We start from the raw sequence: 19,653 nt of genomic DNA on the forward strand, positions 1-19,653 counted from the left end.
GGCGCTATATAAATAAAGATTGATTGATTGATTGAAGGTCAAGAACAGAGGAGGCTTCTTATTCCACTCTCATAATTAGTGTAAAACCACCTCCTCATAAATCATAATCTAATCTTAAAAAAACTCCAGAAAGCTTCATTTTAATGTTAGATTAGACTGATTTTTACTCTGGAGGACATTCTCTGACTTTATTGACCTTTTTAACTTATTCAGGGCTTAAAGGGCAACTCCATTTTTTTGACACCTGAACCTTATTTATAGGTGTGTGCATGCTCATATACTCACTCAGGCATCGTGCAGCTCGGAGTCCTGCAGAAGTTATTTAGATCCAGCTGATTTTAGCCGCACTTAGCGAGGGCCACAGCAAGGGAGTTTCAGCGTGGGACATAATCTCTGCAAAATTGCTCATTTCGGCTATATTTTTTCATCCATCGCTATCCATCTATCACAAACACACTCCTCTTCTGTTGCCATAGGCAAACACTGTCCACAAGCGCACCACCAGTTCGCATTGAGTCGTGGACGTGCTCCTGTTTGTTGTTCTCGAGCCAGCTCTTCGTCTCTCTCCCTCTGCATCCTTCTTTCATGGAGCTCCTCGTCCGTGTACTCAGGCTCAAACCGGTAAGGACAACCGTCAAACTCGAAGTCGTAGTCTGAAGACGGTAGACGAGCTGACTTTATGATAACACTGACGATGGATGAAAAAATATAGCTGAAATGAGCGATTTTGCAGAGATTATGTCCCGCGCTGAAGCTCCCTTGCCGTGGCCCCCGCTAAGTGCGGCTAAAATCGGTCGGATCTAAATAACTTCTGTAGGACTCCGAGCTGCACAATGTTTGTCTGAGTGAGTATATGAGCATGCACACACCTATAAATAAAGTCCAGGTGTCAAAAAAAATGGAGTTGCCTTTTAATTTAGAACACCTGTTAAATCTATTACGCTTTATACGCATAAAGTTCACTTGACTGTCGGTTAGATTTGTTGAAAAAGAGGAGAGTTCATGTCTATCAGCTTTGGCTTTAAAAAAGTGAAATGTTCTAGATTTATTCTCGAAATATAGAACACCTCTACTGCTTTCTACGTTAACAGTTGACGGTTGTTTTTCTTTTTTAGGCTTTGATACTACCTGTGTTTTTGTAAAGTGTCCTAAGGTGACATGGTGATTTGATTTTTTATAGATAAAGAGTGAAGGAACAGTTTACCTGAAAAACACCCTACAGATATATGAGGCAATTCAACATGCATTATAGGAGCTAAACAATATATTTATAAAGACATAAAAACTCATTGAATCACACTTAAAAAGCCAGTAGAAATAAAAAGAAAAGTTTGCTGAAGAAACTGTTTAGAAAGGTGATACATTTCTTCTCTCACTGAGAAGCTGCAATAAACCATAATGAGTGAAACGAGCTGACAGTTTTATCAGATCTCAGGTATTACAGGAGCGTGTTCCACAGTAATTTGAAGAAGCTTCACTTTGTTTGATCCTTGAATCGCTGCACAAACGTGTCTCTGATCACCTCAGGGGTTCAGTAAATCATATATGGCTTCAACTCAGAAGCTGTTAAGTGCTCAGTCAGAAAAGAAGGATCTAAAACTTCTTCTCACACGTGGGGAGAGAGGGCAGGGATTTGAGGACAGGTGTAGAGTGCTTGTTTGTTCTGACTGAGTTTAACCAACACAGCTGGCCCTGAAAACAAACAATGGACAAGATTTACATAGACAAATGTTTGACCCTTGGTTTGTACAGATATGTGTGGTCTATTTAAAGGAATAATACGTAAAGGAAAGGAAGTAGAAACAATAAAATGTGAATCAAGAACTCGAAGAACGAAATTGAAGCATGAAATGGAAAACAAACGAACCCCCTCAGGTAAACAGAGAAGAAGAACCAGCTTCCCTGGACTCAACCAGCAGTCACAGTTGCATTATCAGACGCCTGAAATAGAAACTTTTGAGGCTGATGAAATGTTGTCTGTGTGGATAAAATGATGAAATGTTGCACTAGTTGTGTAGTTTTTATATACTTTCTTAAACAGATGTGAGTAGTGGATCTTTTAGGTGACCCTTGATCAAATGAGCTGTTTATTTTTCTTAACACTGTCACAAAGATCACTTCAGACTCTCTCTGGTTTATTTCCTGATCCAGTTCTTTGGTGCTAGCCGCAGCCACAGCCATAGTGAAACTTAACTTTAATTCTTGAGATGGTTAAACATGAAAGCTTTCACTCTTTAGAAGTTGAAATGATGAGAAAATGAGTTGAAGTCACCCTTTCTACCAGGCTGTGTGTGTCTGCTGCAGGATGGAAATTTAGTATAGGATCTTTAGGGATTGACTTACCGTTGAGACAGCCTCTGGTGGACACTTGTGGAACTGCAATTTTAGAGCACTTTAGCATCATTCTTGCTGTGTGTTCAGTCTGGTTCGTATCAGGACCTGGGCTGAAAAACCTTCAACCTGTTGAGTCCTGATCTGGTTCTGCTCATTGTTAGAGGTGAAACAAAATAGTTAAATAGAAAAATCAGCATTTTCCCCCTGCTGCTAATGTTTTACTACTTCCTTGAGAATTGATTCACTTTTCTGACTGAGATAACTGGCATCATTGTCTTTAGAATTATTTCAGACTGATTCCAGTACGAGTACTCCCTCTTGAGAACTCACCAATACCGAGTATAGATACGACTTGTACTTTTCATGCATAAAATTTCAATTAACAGTGACAGATCACGTTGAACGAAGACAGCGCGGTCACTCTGACATTAAGTCCAAAATAAACACAAACAACTCTCTGAGTTTAAGTATTTTTCAAAGTAAATTAAGTGCTAAATAAAACAGTTAAACTGTTAACTCTCCCTGGTTCATTCATATTGACTGAACAGGATCTGATGCACATTTGCTGTGGTATCAAACTCTGGCAATGTAGCACCACTCTGGACAGGAGGACTACCATTTTTTTGCCTTGAGTATCAGCTGCTGGTATTGGCAGCCTTCATGAGTAGCGATACCTTGGAAAAAAGCCTGATACCTATTAGGATATATAATACAATCATTTTATTACAGCACAATCAATAGCCCAGAGTTTACCTGTGAAATTAGGTTCCTATACTAATGAAAAATGAGACCTATCCACAATCAAACGCACCTTTCCCAACACTGTGTGTTTATGAAGCAGCTGACAGCTCCCAGTGGATCAGTCTGAAGACAAACAGAGAAGTCATATCTCCTTTTCAGACCCTCAGAACTAAACTGAACACCTTCAAACAACCACCCATTAAAAACACCAGCACCTAACGCCAGGGGGCTGATAGTTTAGCGTGAGTACATTAGCTTTAGCTCATGCAAGCAGCAACTGATGAGAAGGAGGATGATTGGCAGTGAGTGTTTTCTCAAACTCTGATACAGACATCATGTTGAAGCAGGGAAAACATGCTGCAACAGGCATTTGATGCTGCCTTGCTGTAATTTTCAACAAATATAACTAACATTAAATAAAGTTTGTTACATAGAGACGATTGCATGTTGAAGTTATGATCTCCTAACCAACACAGCCTCTTGTGCCTTGATGTAGCAGAGGAGAGTTAGTGTGAGGAGACATGCTGATCCAGATTTGATGTGTTTTCAGCCAAACCTTAGCTGTTGTTGGCTGAAACCCTGTGAAAAACTCGCTGTTAGTTAAACAGAGCTATTGATGAATCCTCTATTATCAGCAACAGACGGAGGGAACTGAATATTTTGTGTGGAGTACCTGCAGTCATGCACCAAAACTTGGACCCTTTATTTTTTTTTCACACTTGATTTTATTTTGTGCATCTTTGAAATTAGATTTTGCCATTTTTAATTTTTGTTAGACCCCTACTTGTTTTGTTGATATGCTGTTGTAGTCAAAATGAATACCATCTGGTTTAGACACCCTTTGTTGTGTTTTGAAAGTCCCTGGCACTTTTATGTAGTTCCCATACATGACTCCCTGTCCTGCTCAATCTGCTTTTTGTAAATTGAAGCGTCACTGCTTGGCAGAATGAGGAGGCTTGTGTATCTGCTGCCAGCTGCCGGAGCAGGGAAGCAGCTGGACAGAGCAGATCCAGATCCTGACACATTGACTTGAATAGAAACTGATCTGATCTGGTGCTGTGACGGATTGGAGCTGGACCAGAGATGCATCTGGTGTTTTTTACTGCTTTATTCCTCTGCTCTGGAGGTTGCAGCTCGGTATGGATTCTTGCATCAGGTTTGAACCACGGGGCAGCATGAAAGACTGCAACTGGTTTCAGGAGAGATGAAGATTCATGCATAGAAATTACATCATCAGTGAAAGAAAAAGCACTCAGGACCAAACTTCTCTGATGCTCAAGTAAAAATAATTAAGGTCTGTTTTTAGTTTGTGTTTCTTTTTTCCAGCATGTGTCAGACTGAATGTGTGAGTGTGACGGTTTCTGGTGCCCGTGGTAAACTCCCAAAGTCCTGGATCCTTCAGAACTCCTCTCCTCTTCTAGAAAGCCCTGCAGCCAGCTCGTGAACAACGATACCATCCTAATACAAAAAGTTTTTTCTTATTCTGTGCATCCATAATCAGATTCCCACTTTGCAAAGGGAGCATACGACGGTCTCTCCTGCTGAATTTGGGCAGTGAATAATTCACACTCTGAGTAAAGATGCTGTCAGATTAGTCAACATGAACACACACAGGCTGGCTGAATCTCTCCTCCGTGAGCTGCACAATGAAGCTGCTCTTCCTCCTCCCTTTTCAGACGACTCTTTCAAGTGTCAGTCAGATTTAACCGCACACCCACGTCTGTCTTTACCTACATCTAGCATTCGCTCAAACACACCGCGCTGCTGGCAGAGCTGTCCGTTCCTCTCCAGATGGGAGCGGGATGATTTGAATAATGCTGTATTTTGTCGGAGCCTCTCCCACCCATGAACTGGCCCTTTTTGCCAGTCTCTGTGTGGAGGTAACAAGCAGCAGAGTCTCACTGAAGAATACAGATTTATATTCAGGCTCGTGGCCCTGAAACCCAAACGTGAACTGTGTGATGTGATCTGAAAGACCTTCATCACTGCTAAAAATTACCATGGGCTGTTTCTCCTTGTGTGCTAGGAGCGTCTGTCGCTGCTTCAGAAGATCGCTGAGGAGCACCAGACCTACCAGAGCTGCGTTCAGAGGTTCCAGTCGTGGCTGCTGTCAAAGACCAAGGAGCTGACTGATCTGATGGAGAGGGAGGATACAGCCGAGAACAAGCTCAAAGCTTTACAAGTGAGGATGAGGATTAGGAGGCACTTGTTTGTTGTTGCGATGTTTGCACTCTCAAAAGTTTGTTGTTGTTATTTTCAGCAGTTTGAGTAAATCTTATCGGCAGTGGAACTTTTACTCCTGAACTCTGAAAAAGTACAAACTTAAAGAAAGTAGTCTTAACTGTCTTTATGGCTAACCCTGACACTCACATGGACACACAATGGCCCTTGTTTATCAATCTTTGGAGAATATTCAGTGTAGAATCTAACCCTGTTCCTCATACCTTGTTTACCTGGTTAGCTGAATAATTCCAGGATTAACCTGATGTCACTGAGGCTTGATCTGTTCCTCGAAGCAGGTTCAGCTAAATCACTGTAACAACAGATCAATAAACTTAAACCTGCTCCAGGGCAGGGTTTATTTCAGCTACCTAGATCCAAAGACACAGACCTAAGCTCTCTTTTTGAGAAACCCAGTCAGTCTAGGAGAAATAACAATCTGTGCTGCATATCGTAAGACTGATCTGTAAACACAAAGATTCCTTAATTTCTGATTTTTTTTTTTTTTTACCGTTTCACTTCCCAAGGCGTCATGTATGATCAACATCTGATAGGATCATACATTGCCAATACTACCTAGTGCATCCGTGCACTTTGCGCGCAGTGTTCACAAAGCATCCTCAGACTAAAAGTAGCTCTTGGTGACGTCAATCTCAGAAAAAATCAAAACACAGTTTCTGCCACCTGGGACATCTGTTAGCTGAGGACCCACCCCCTGAACAGTCCAGTTAATGAGCAGATGAAACTCTGTAACATTGATACAGATATGAATATCACAGAAACTGATGTCAGCAGCCATAGCCTGAATGGTAGTTTACAACACTGTGTGAGAACAACTTCACTTTGTGATATAATCTCCACTCTTGTTTGAGATTGCAGCACCACGTTTCTTACTATGGTGGCCGATAAGTGTCAGCTGATTTGCAAAAGCCACAGCACAATGGAAGTTCAAAGGACAGTTTTCCTAATGGACACAGAAAAGTTGTGAAAGTAAGTTAATGATTGTTTTTCTTTATAGAATAGAATAGAATAGAATAGAAAATACTTTATTTATCCCCGAGGGGAAATTCAGGAGTCACCGCAGCATTTAAGAAAACAAAAGTAAGAAAGAGTATAGAAAGTGCAAAAATGTCCATAAGAAATTAGATGACGACATCCCGTCCACCACTCGTCCACCACTCTCCAGCCCAGCCAGTCTCCACCTCCACAGGGTCCAGGACTGAGCCTCCCCAGCAGTCTGTTCAGTCTCTGTCTCCTGGATCCTGTCTGCTCACGGCAGGCGAAGCTCCTCCGATGTGTCGCGGTGTCCGATGTCAGCTCCGTCAGCCACGTCCGTGAACAGCATGATGCCGCTGGATTAGCACAGCTAGCTCATCCATCCCTCGGAGCGAGATCCCACGTTCCCAACAACGATGGATGGAAGGACAGGTCCACGTCGTCACCTCCCAGCTCACATCCGAGAACCAGCACGTCGTCCTCACCTCCTCCTCCTCAGCTCGAGGGAAATCATCAAGCCCTACACTAGTTAGCATTGACATGCTACAGGCTGCTAACAGCTAATTTCGCACATAAACAATGCAGCCATGGTTACATGTAGGATCTCCAGACAAACACAGGAGAAAAGTAGTAAAAATATCGCCGAAGCCACAAAAAGTTTGGTGTCCGTGACCGACAATGAACCATACAAAGTGATGATCCACTCCAAATACAAAGATGACGAAAAAGAGACGAAAAAATTACAAGAAACGGACAAAGACGAGAGAGCTGCTGCAACAGGCAGCTACTTGGGTAGCGCCTAGCGAGCTATCGAACTAGCTATTATAACTTAAGCTCTGATATTTAGAGCTCTAATGCTAACGTAAATAAAAAAATATAAGTACTTTAAAAGGATAACACAAGGTGACACCCCTACAAAGCTATATTTATCAAAGATAAAGTTTACCTTTTACTTACTTTTACAACTTTTCTTTGGACAACTGATCTTTTTGAACTCCGGTGTGGCTGTACTTCTGTTGGGCTTTGGCGTTCACATTCATGTTGCGGTGTCTGCAAATCGTCTGACACCCACCAGCCACTGTTACTTACACTGACATGCAATGTGCACATAAGGAGGAGGAACGATGCATTGATTTGTTGGCAACAAGCTCCCAAGTCTACCTCTTCCACTATGCCTTGATCCAAGGACCCAGTACTACTCTTTGATTCTCCTCCACCAGGTCTGTGTCAGTTTCAAGCACAAGTGACAGAGACAGATGAATCTGTAACGTGTCACATGCAGATAATAAAACATTTTTAATCTGCAGGACTGTTAACTAGTTCACCTAAAACCTGATCTCATGAACTGCATTTGTGGTTGTTTTGGTGCCTGAACATGAGGTAGACCGGCGGTTAGTTGTTATTTCTACCACGTGAAGAGCTGATTGGTTGTGAGCTCATGGAAATGAATGTCTCTTGTTATGAAATAGTCCACTTGTCCACACACGATTAACATTTATATGATACTGTTGTTAAGACTGAATTAGAGCTGAAACGATTCCTCGAATGATTCGAGGTACTCGATTACAAAAAATACTCGAGTAATTTTCTCCGCCTCGAGGAATCGTTTAATTTAAAAAAAAATCAAAGAGTGGTATTTCAAATAGAGCTGAGGCCAAATTAAGAGGGTTTTCAGACCCCTCAAGCTACCTCTTATACAAAATAGCAACTAGCAACAAATCTAGCTTCTTTTCTGGAGTTTGGAGACTAATGGGTCATTCTACCAAGCGGGTGCCATTTGGGTCCGCAACATTTGATGAGATGTACAAGGCAAAAAAAATGTGTGGAAGTGTGTTTACAAATTTTGGAGCTACCAAAGCAAGTGCTCTTATTGACATGCTGTATCAGAAAATTCTATTTCTTAAAGAGAAAAATTTTCATTAAAAAAAATAACTGCTCTTTAACGAAACAAAAATGTACTTTATCAGATTACTCAATTACTCGATGGGATTTTCAGTAGAATACTCGAATACTGAAACATTCGATAGCTGCAGCCCTAGACTGAATGCTTAAATGTTGTAATGCTTAAAGTAAAATCCTGTGATCAGTACAACTTCCTTTAAAAGGATCCAGCCTCCTCTGAATGTTGTCTTCAGTTAATTTATCATGAACATAAGCTGATAACAGCCCTTCTATTTTTTAGAGTAACTGGATAAAGGAAACACACATTTGTTATACAGAGAAATCAGCTGACAGCTCGCCTTGCTCTTCCATAGCGATGTATTTTATAGATTGGCAGAAGAAGAATGAGCTCAATTCTTGGTGTCATATATGTTTCAACCATCTAAATATTTCTCTGTGAGCCTCCAGCCTGTCAGAAAATGCTCTGCCCCCATATGATCTAACAATTCTTCACCACAGATGGATTTTCCTCTGCGATATGGAACGTGCGCACACAAACTCAGACTTGGTGTGGGATTTTAGCGTATGTTCCGCCCACGTTCAGGTTGATAAATGCTGATCTGTGACTGGATATGAGCTTAGACCCATTTTTCAGTCGTATGCACGTTTGATAAATGAGGGCCAATGTATTAGATTTTTGTGTAAACTGGTACCAGGGTTTAAGCATTTCACTAACAACTTCAATCTTCTCATCATTCTTGCTTTCCATTATTTAATCTGCACACATACACTTACACCTCTTCTCTTGCAGCAGTTTGATCTGCATGTTTGTATTTAAGTAGCCAGATCTGCTGCTGCAGCGAAAATGATTGTCATTAGGACAGGCCTGCTGCAAATTTGGAATATGTGCAAAAGTCCACAACAAATGCAACTGTAGAAACAAACTGCAAAATGCATGCATAAACCAAATCAGTGTGTTTGGTCTGTTATCAGACAGTCTCAGCGTAGAAATCACACTTTTCCACTTTATCAGAACATGTTCCTCCTCTTCATCATTACGGGCATTTTATTCATCATAATCAAGCATAAAAAAGCGGTGGTGTACTTTTTAGTAGATAAACCTTTTGGTCTGTCAGTATGATTGAAGAGGAGACTCTAGGTAAGATACCAGCCAAGTGGGTGGTGTGACTTCAGGTAGTTTGGTTTCAGGAAGTGGATCTGTATTTCCCTGAGAGCCCAAAGCAGACTACGTCTGGTATCCCTGTGTGATGTATGATCTGGCTTCTCTGGTGCATGATGCGTAATCACAGCAAACACGTTTTCACGTTTCCTCTTGTTCCTTTGTGCCAGGCTCTGGACGACAGCGTGGCAGGGGAGGAGAAGACCCTGCAGCACATTGAAAGCCTGGCTGAAGGGGTGAGGGCTCACACCTCTCCCGCGGGGGCTGAGATGGTTGTCGAGGAAGCCGAGGAGCTGAGGCTGGGCTGGCAGAGGCTGAGGCAGGGTCTGTGTGAGGCGGGGGAAGGCCTGCGCTCCAGCCTGGACTCTCACAGTCAGTACGTGGCCCGGTGTCAGCGTTTGGGGGAGGACATCGGGCGCCTCAGGGCGCTGATGCAGGGGCTGGACCATGAGCTGGAGGAGGGCAGGGAGGCTGGGGACCGCTCAGACCACACAGAGGAGCAGATGGTGGGCCAGTGGAGGAAATACACGGTAGGTGTGATCTTTTGGCTCCCTCTTCATGCTCTTTGATTCTCCTCCAGGAGCTGAGCAAACAGCAGGCTCTGCTCTGTGTCCACTTAGGCTTTCTAGTTTCTGTATTATTCATCTCATTTGTTCTTTTGGTCATTCTGCCAAATCAACCCACTTTTACTTTAACAGTCACAGTTACATGACGGGTTGATTTTACTGTCCATTCATTGCTAGGACTATGGAGCGCTTTTTTTCCCATTGTTTCCTTTTTTGTACCAACCAATCACAGCTTTAAGCAGACTTCATCATACCTAGCAACAGGATCAACCACACCTCCTCACCAAGATCAAAATCTCTGCTCTCAGAAAGTTCCTGAATCACTCTGAAGCTCAGACTTCTTGATAGGAGTTTTTAGGCTGAGCTGAGAGCTCTCTGTGAGGACTCTGAGAAGATTTGTGCCCCTACCTTTAACTGCTGCAAATAATGAAAGCACCAAAAACACAAAAACATATAGAGTTACTTAATTTTGTGCAAAACTGAAAACCAGTGTAGCATACAAAAAAACAGACCTGACAGAGCAGACTTTAAACTACATACAGAGGCAGTAGGCAGGATGCAGGGCCCCATAGGAGGTTTAGAAACATCCTGTATCTTGACAAGCAGGTCCTCAGTACGGAGGCTGTAGCTCTGGCCCCTTTGCTGCACGTCCACGCATGTTTCCTCTTTCTCTCTCTCCAGCTGTCCTTTCAATGAAGGCTTAAGAAAAAAATACTTCTTAACCATCCCACAATGAAGACATTTACGCAGTTGTATCAGCAAATGAGAAGGTAGAGATGGAGGATGTATCGATCATACTTGATATATCTTGGGTTGTTGCACATGAGTTGAATGAAATGACTGTTTCGTGACCATGGTGTTCAAATTGTCAGGTAAATGTTTTAAGACATCGGACTGTAATTCTCTTTCAAATTTCACTCCCTTCACTTTCTGCTGGTGCTTCTGTCACAGAAAGCATCTCACTCCCCCACACCCAGAAAACTGTCTTGCACAGGCGTGTTTTTGTGTTAGGAGAGGAGGGAAAAAAGATGCTTGCTTTTCTTGTCAGTCTCAGGTTTGGGATCTGCAAATGCAAATTTTAAAAATCCATCTGAAGGGTCTGCTTCAATCCTTATACTAGTGTCATTTTATGCATCCAAGGGTTGCATTTAAAATAATATAATAATAATAATAATAATAATAATAATAATAATAATAATAATAATAATAATAATAATAATAGTAATAATAACAATAATAATAATGATAATAAAAATAATAGTAATAATAACAATAATAATAATGATAATAATAATAATAAACTTTATTTATATAGCACTTTTCAAAACAAAGTTACAAAGTGCTTTACATCATAAAAGCAACCAGTAAAAAGATATAGAAGAGAAGAAGTGAAAGAGAGGTAAAAGAGAAATGTGAGGAAAAATATTAAAATGTATAAAAGACTAAGAACCACCAATAAAAGAAAGGAAAACATCTGTAAAAATAAAAACATTAAGCATTGAAACAATCAAAACAACAAAGAATAAAAATCTAAAAAAGATTTAAAGTACTGCCCATGATACTGTCACTTAAAGATAAAATAAAAATATAGTGATTAAGAGGAAAAATCAGAATATCGAGAGGTAGGGATGGTACCTTTCACATTTAAAACGATACGTTACTGATATCCGGTACCTGGCAATTAGTACTGGTACTCAACGGTACCAATTTTCGGTACTTTTTTGTGTTTCTGTGGTAAAAGATATCGATTTTTTTAGTAATAAAATGTAATTTTTTTAATTTAACATATTTATTTTTCAATATATGAACTTGTAATGCTGTGTTAATGTCCAGCATGGAAAATAACCAACTCTTCCACTCCCTCACAGTCACAAGGATGCATTTAGGTCAATTGTCAATCGGTACTTGGTACTTTTGACAGAATTCGGTCAAATCCCTTTAAAAGTACCTACTTCGGTGCCCATCCCTATCGAGAAGTATATCTTGTATCGGGATGTAGCTTAAAAATATCAAGATACTGGTTTTAGGTCATATTCTGCAGCCCTACATGAAAGTATGAAGTGAAGCACTGTAATAAGAATACATCAGATAGAATAATTCAGTGAGGGTAAGCTAGAAAAAATGTACATATCAAACATGACATGATACTAAATAATCTACTGAAAGAGGTGATACTTAGAGTTATTATACATTTACATTGTCAAGTCTGACCAACCAGCTTAAGCGTCCTTCTATAGTTTTATTTATCCTACATCAAGTTTATAAAAACTTTTTGTTGTTTAAAACATCTATCTGTTGCAGTGTTTTGACTGTGCAAACATTTATGTTACATTACACAGAGCTGCTAATTGATTCTGTGGGATACAGACTTAGAGAAAACACACATTAATACACCTCTCAGTGGAAAACATCACACTGGCATCTCCTGCTGTTAATGTGCTTTAAATGCTGGTTTAGATCTTCAGCTGGATGAGTGAAGCCTGCATGTGGATTTGGTTTTGAATGGTGCTGATGTGCACGTTTTACCTGCAGAGACATTTGGTTTATTAAAACAGGCAGAACACACCCAGCGCTCCGTCTGTTACCTCCTCTTTCTTCTTTTTGTCATGTTGATTTCTCTTGTTGTACACACAATTAGCATTCCTCCTGCAGTTGCTCTGATAGAGGAGAAAGTCCTCATGCCCTGACATGAAGTCTGAATTCTTCTTCTCCATCAGACTGCATTTTACAGCCTCTATATCTCACATACCTGCCTCCCCTCCCCCTGGAAAAACAATCCTGCAGCCCTGCTGTCAGTGAGGCGACTTTATCACTTTAGTGGATCTCCTGAATGCCTCAGACAGGTGTGGTCACAGTCAGAGTGTTCCCTCTTCTCTGGGTGTCACATATACCAGGTTTATCTTCCTCTCCGTCTGGCTCTGGATGTGGATTGATACGCATCCCTTTGTTGGAGAAAAGTGGGAATAAACGTGATGAGGTTTTCCTCCACAGAGTTAAGTCTTCACATCTTTTTATTGTGTACATGTGACAGTTGGAGCACAGAATCAGCAGGAGGCTGTTCAGAGGAGGAGGCGTGTACCTGTGGACCTGCAGAGCAGCTTCTGCTGGGTGTGACAGGAATGCTAAATGAAACGTGGGCTCATCTATCTGTCATCTGCTGCAATCTCCACAGGCTGTCACCTCCCTGTGACTCAGACTGTTTTCACTTTTAGGAAGCTTGTAAACAACTCCACCTTATCTCTGCTCGGAGTGTGTAGCTGAGTGTTTTAACACTCACAATCTGCATCAGGGTAAAGGAAAGAAATGCCAAACTTGTGCAGAAATGCTCCACTAATGTCCCTAACCTTAGAAAATACAGTGTTTTTGCTCCTTTTGAAACACAGATGGGGGATTTAATTCAGAGACATTTTTCTGATATTTGTTGAAAGTCTCTTCAAAGCCTCACAGCCTCAATAATTCAAATGCTTTCAGACGATAAAGGAAACAATCAAGCATTTGTGACTTTAGAAGGACTGTAATGAGACATATAAGTCAGACCAAATTAAATCATCCATTCATTACCTGCCTGTGAAGAATTCACCTGCTCTGTGGTTTCAGTGCTCAGAGGAAGTCTTCATCAAAGAATCTGCTCCAAGTCTTGTTTTCCAGGTCTACAAACCAAATTTAACAACTGCCACCCAAAACCACTTAATAGGGCTGCACAGTTGATCATTAAAGGTTGTCATACCCATTCACACGTGTACGTGTTCTTACTTCTAAAAACAGAAGATTCTTTGGCATTTTGTGCCACAGGCTGCATTGTAAACAGACGCCCTCTAAACACTGCACCGCCGCTGCCTTCTCCTTCAACCGATGGCAAAACATCTTTACAACATGTTAGCCTGCTGCTGCAGCTGCTTACTTCACTTGAATGACTTTGGAGCAGCTGAACCTTACGTCATCTTATCTACCCCCAGCTAGCTTAGCTTAGCAGATACAGTTCCCCAAGAAAATTCTGATTCAGGATTTCTGCTTCACATTTTACCTAAGAAGCACCAAGACACTCAACATGTTATTACCCTATGTACCAAAAACAAAAGAAAACTTAGCATTAGCTTGATGCTAACATATACAGGAAATTGCATTGACATGCTAGCAGTTAGCATACATGAATACAACTTTGGTTTTAAAGCAGAATTTTATGTTTCATCACAGAAACATATCACAGTTAATCTTTGTAAACAATACTGAAAACTCCAAATGTCAGAATACTAACAGCTAAGTGTTTTAGCATCAATGCTAGCACTATGTTTTCTCGATTGTTTCTGGTCCATTGGGAGTTGTATAACATGTTAAATGTAACGAATAGAATCTCATGTGAGAGAGTAAGGCTCATTTCTTTGTGTGTTCAGTTCTTCTTAAAAAAACTTCAAGCAGGAAATCCTAATTCAGATTTTTACTGGGAAACTTTTTCTATCTGTGAAGCTAAGATAGTTACAAGGTCCGTCTGCGTCGGCAGTCCCAGTGTAATGTAAAGAACCATAAAGGGAATAGGCCTTACACACAAGCAAGCATTATGTATATCCAGTTGAAAATAAGGTGGCATGTGAACTCGTGGTTACTGTAAAGTGCTGTGCTACCAAATGATAATAAGATAAGATAAGATAAGATAAGATAAGACATACTTTATTAATCCCCGGAGGGAAATTCAAGTTGTTTGGGCACTCTTCCAAGCAAAGAATTGTACACTCTGATGGCTGCAGGGAGGAATGATCTTCGGAACCTCTCGGTCCTGCAGCGCACAGAGGTAAGACATCCCCTGCTGCTGATCCTCTGGACTATGATGTTGTGAAGTGGGTGATCAGAGTGACGGATAATATTGAATGTTTGTCATCGAATTAACTCAAAACGGTTCTTTTTAAACATTGCTGTGTGGTTAATGTTGTGTTATTTCAATGTTTTTCATTGTGGCCGTGGTTTTTTACGTGCTGAAGAAGATTTTGTGTGATTGTATATCGGTGTCCTTTCAAAAAAGAGAAGACAGCTCCTACAGCTCCTTCAGCCATCTCCACACCACTGCTGTGTGGTGTAGGAGAGCTATAACATGTTGAGTGGATTGAAAATGAATCTCTCTTGAGGAAGGTATTTACATTTTTTGTGTGTTCAGTGATGAGAGTTAATATTCTGCTGGAAAAACAAAGTTTAATTGATGTATGCTAACGCTAGCATATCAATGCAATTTCCAATATACGTCAACATCAACCTAGTGCCAAGTGCTCTCTAACATTTTGGAAGATTCAGAGCTATATAAAATGTTGAATTGATTAAAAATGAACCTATTGTGCAAGGGTTTTACACTTGTTTGTGTGTCAGGTGATTAAAGTTGAAATTTTGCTTAAAAATCAAAGTTTTATCATTGTATGCTAACGCTAGCATATATTTTGTATGAGAGTTCTGTATGAGTGGGCTCTCAGGTAGATCTCTTGTTGCCCAATTTTAACCTGATGCTTTAATAAAAGAACAAACACATAAATGAGAGGTTTATACACACATGATTAAACTTTCTTTAAAGAATGATTGAAGCTCTTAACTTTAAACATGAAAGTAAGTCTTCAAGCTCAGGTTAGCTAGAGTTAGCAAATTACCCTCAGAGCTCCAAAGAAATAAAAACACAAGCATTTTAAAGCCTTTATACGATTCACAACATGGTGTTGTACTAGATACCAGGACGAGTCGCCGTATATCACTGACAGACACTTTAGGCTACTCCAGCAAACACCTTAATCTCTTCCATCATAACACCGTCTGCTGTCACTTTCTGCTGCTTCTTTCGCTAACAGGAAATGCCTAAGCAACTTCACACCAATGCAGAAGTGATCTGTGCATGGAGCTTATTGTTTCTAATGACTTCAATGGATAAAACTATTTCTTATCTATCCTCAACAGGACCCAGTTTTTGGATGCCCATCTTTTGTCATTTATGTAGAGTGAGCAGCACTCAGTCTTTCCTCAGTTAACTGCAGCCAGCAGCAGGCCCACGCGTTGTAAAGATGCTTTACCACTGGTTGAAGGAGAAGGCAGCTGTAGTGCTGCATTTAGGGGGGCATTCGTATACAATGTCTGTGTTTAGAAATAATATCATGTACATGTGTGAATCAACATTGCAATCTTTTGACAATTAATCACGTGGCCTGAGGTGTTCTTTTTAAACTGAGAGAGGTTGAAATCCTTAAATATTTTAGTCTCCTCTTTGTTTGTATTTTGTACTTTGAGGACGGTTTCTACATCAGTGTTTACTTTTAAGTGTTGCTGGACAGTTTGTTTCAGTCCAGCTTTGCTCACGTTGCACCTGACTGTGGTTGGAAAAAGGTGTGGATTATAATCTGCATTAATTACAGGATTACTTTTTTTGTTTATTTACTCAGAACAAGAGCTAAGGAATGATTTATTTCAGTGGTTTGTGCCACCATTTTGCCCCTGTTTAACCCATTTTGCGAATTTTCTTATCTTTTTTCTATTAAAGACTAGGGGTGTAACAGTACACAAAAATCACGGTTCGGTACGTACCTTGGTTTTAGGGTCCCAGTTTGGTACATTTTCAGTACAGTATTGAACACCGCAAAACTATTTGCTTGTTTAGCATGTTTATTAAACCAAAAACTTTCCATTATACAGCGAGGGGGGAGGCTCTTCAAGCTCCGGTTGGTCGTTAGCAGCAGCCTTGATGCACAATTCAGACACAAGCTCCTGTGGCTACAGAAGCTCTTTGATATTCATCTTCTGATTGGCTCACCGTGAGACGCCTGATTACACATGATATGCACATGATCGCAAAGCACGAATCACAGATCACTTTCCTCATGGATATTAAAACCCCTTCCCTGCTCAGCCAGTCATAGATGAGTACTCACGTGAATATTTAAGAGCCATGTGCAGCGGCTAACGTAAACTTTCTGTACTCGTCCGAATACAGCACTGTACCGAACCGAACAGCCTTATGGAGCGGTTCAGCACGGATACATGTACCGTTACACCCCTATTAAAGACACTTTTGAGTATGCAGATTACACTGTACAATCTTTCCCATAATGAGGACAATGCAGTCAAAGATGTATGAACCCAGATGAAACAAGCAGATGTTGGTGACTGAGGCCTACCAAGCAGATGAACTCATTATCTACTTAAAAATAAAACAACACAGTGTTGTAAAGTAGTTTCAGCAGATGTCGAGCTCTGCTCTGATGTTGCTTCATGATAAGCACTCTGTGTTGACACCTTGTTAAAAAAGGAAGTGACATTCACATGACAAAAGCTGTATATTGTTGTCACTTCTCCCATCTGAGAATCTGCTCTAATAAAGGAAGTCAGGGTGTGTCTCTCTCAATAACTCAGGGTGAGATGACTCACTGAGCCACACAGTGAATTTCTTTCTAACTGGGTTATTTATTCAGTAGACACCGGCGTTAATGAGTCACTGAGCTCAGGCACAGTTTTAGACTGGATTCAGCTTCCTCTATACACGTCTATTTTGGATAATAACTTCCTAACATAGCGAGGGGTCGTGCTGAACGTCAGGAAAAATGAAGATGAAAGTGCACAGATCTGGCTGCATCAGTTGTTAGATTCGTGAATGCCCCTTTTTTCTCTGATGTACAACAGCCACGCTAACACAGCTGCAGCTAATGGAAACATTTGTGAATGTGCATCATTTGGTCTCTCCAATTAACATCCGCTCGCTGTGATTTTCACTGGTTACTCATTGTTTAGCTCCTGTGTACTGTCTGCTCTCCATGAGTCACTTCCAGGGCCCTGGTATTGTTCACGGGTTAATGTGCCAGAGTCATGAGTGCTGTTATTAGGAGGTATTTATTACAAACATGGAGGAGCTTCTAATCCTCCAGCAGTGGATTTATTCCTGCTGGGGGATGCAGCAGTGCAAGGAATAATTGAGGATGGTGTATCAGCTACAGATGGCCCACAGGCTGAGTGGAAACAGTCGATTAGAGCTCACACAGTTCAGTGGAGTAACCTCTGGGTTGTCTGATGTGAGCGCACACTGTTTAGTCTGTCTCTGTGGTGTTCTGCTGTGTCTAACAGTGCCTTTGTTCTCCATGTCTGCAGGGTGTGAGGAACGCTCTGGCAGGAGAAGAGTCCCAGGTGGAACTTCTGAAAGCACAGCTCAAGGAGCTCTTCAGGTTCTCAGAAGACTCACGACACCTTTCTGACGACGTCCTGGCTGTCGTCAAAGAGCATCAGAGGTATGTGATGGAGAAAGACTGATGTGGTTCTTTCAGTGCTGATACCAATACTGATTAGTAGTCAAGGAGGCTGATAACTGATATTTGGAGTGAATTTATTCAGTTGCTGTAAAAGTGAATATATTAGCATCAAAATTTTAATTAATAAAATTTCTTAAACCTAACTTCGCTCAAATGCCTTTAAGCATGTGTTCATTAAACAGCTCAGAGGCTTAGCAGCATGTCTTATAAAGTTAGATTAAAACTAAAAACAATAAATAACTCAGGTTTAAGTTCAGGTTCAAGGCTCAAGTTTTCGTTGACCCACATCCATCAAAGCCTGTGTCGAACACAGATCAAGTTTCATCAAACAGCTTCATGTGTCCCCATGTCATCCAGACACTTCAATTTGTTGCCTTACACATAGGTGACTGAGGTAATGCTAGAGTGGGAAGAAACATAGAATAGAATAGAATAGAATAGAATAGAATAGAATTTATTAATCCCCAAAGGGAAATTCGGAGTCACAGCAGCAAAACAAGAAAGTAAAATACAGTAAATAGTCTGAAAAAATTCAATAATATATAAACAGAATAATATGTGTCATCAAAAAAAAAAGTCCATTGGAGACGAGTTTAGCCATAATTGTCCAGTCAGCTTCCACTGGTTTTTGTGTCCAGCGTTAGCTCCGTTAGCCATGTCTGTGAATAGCATGATGCTACTCTGCCTTCTGGTATTCCCTCTATTGCTGGGTTAGCACGGCTAGCTTGTCCGTCTTGTTGGAGATAGGTCTTACGTTTACAATAACGATGAATGGAAGGACAGGTCCATGTTGTCACTTCTTAGCTCACACCTGAGAACCAGAACGTCATCTTCACCTCCTTCTCCGCACCTTGTGGGGAAACATCAGGCCTTGCACCAGTTAGCATTGACACACTACAGGCTGCTAACAGGTGAAATCTCTTGTGTAAACAATGCAACCATGGTTACAGGAAGAATCTCGGAACACACACAGGAGCAAAAAGAAAAAAGTAAAAACACACCATTAACCGCTGTAAATGTAACCAGTTTGTTGTCAATGACCAACAAATTAGACATAAAAAGTAATGACATCCTACAAACACAAAAATAACTAAAAAGAGAAGAAAAAAGAGGAAGACAACAACACAAAGAGAGCTGCTGCTACAGACACTCTGGCAAGCCTGGCAATGGCACCTTCTCTTTCATTTTTCTGGCTCTTCAAGGGCTCTTCAAGGGGAAATAATTGTTATTGTGTGTTGATTTAAAAACAAATTCAGCTTCTGAATGTGAGAAACTCAGGGAGAGAGTTCATGTGCCAGAACATTTCATGTTTCTGTCTAACAGGTGTCATTTTGTGAGAAGGTAAATGGTGCAAAGAGAATATAAAGCTGTGGCATCAGATGTGCCCAGATGTACTTTTCTGTGCGCTGCACTGTTTGCAGATGGGATTTTCAGAGGCAAAATTCACCCATCCAGAGATGTCTCTCAGTTTATTACA

At 40.8% G+C, this 19,653-nt stretch overlaps 1 protein-coding gene across 2 annotated transcripts in view; it reads left to right on the top strand.

Moving 5' to 3' along the window:
• syne3 (spectrin repeat containing, nuclear envelope family member 3) overlaps positions 1-19,653 on the top strand; it is a 68,768-nt gene that overhangs the window by 7,503 nt on the left and 41,612 nt on the right. For both annotated transcript variants that reach the window (XM_074692085.1, XM_074692086.1), the window contains 3 exons: positions 5,102-5,257; positions 9,523-9,882; positions 18,019-18,155. In XM_074692085.1, coding sequence (XP_074548186.1) covers positions 5,102-5,257; positions 9,523-9,882; positions 18,019-18,155 — 653 coding nt within the window. The remainder of the gene's footprint in view (positions 1-5,101; positions 5,258-9,522; positions 9,883-18,018; positions 18,156-19,653) is intronic.

This window comes from Halichoeres trimaculatus, unplaced genomic scaffold (assembly GCF_033239565.1).
Source record: "Halichoeres trimaculatus isolate MK-OKI-2021-1 unplaced genomic scaffold, fHalTri1.1 fHalTri1_scaffold_17, whole genome shotgun sequence".
Classification (NCBI taxonomy): domain Eukaryota; kingdom Metazoa; phylum Chordata; class Actinopteri; order Labriformes; family Labridae; genus Halichoeres; species Halichoeres trimaculatus.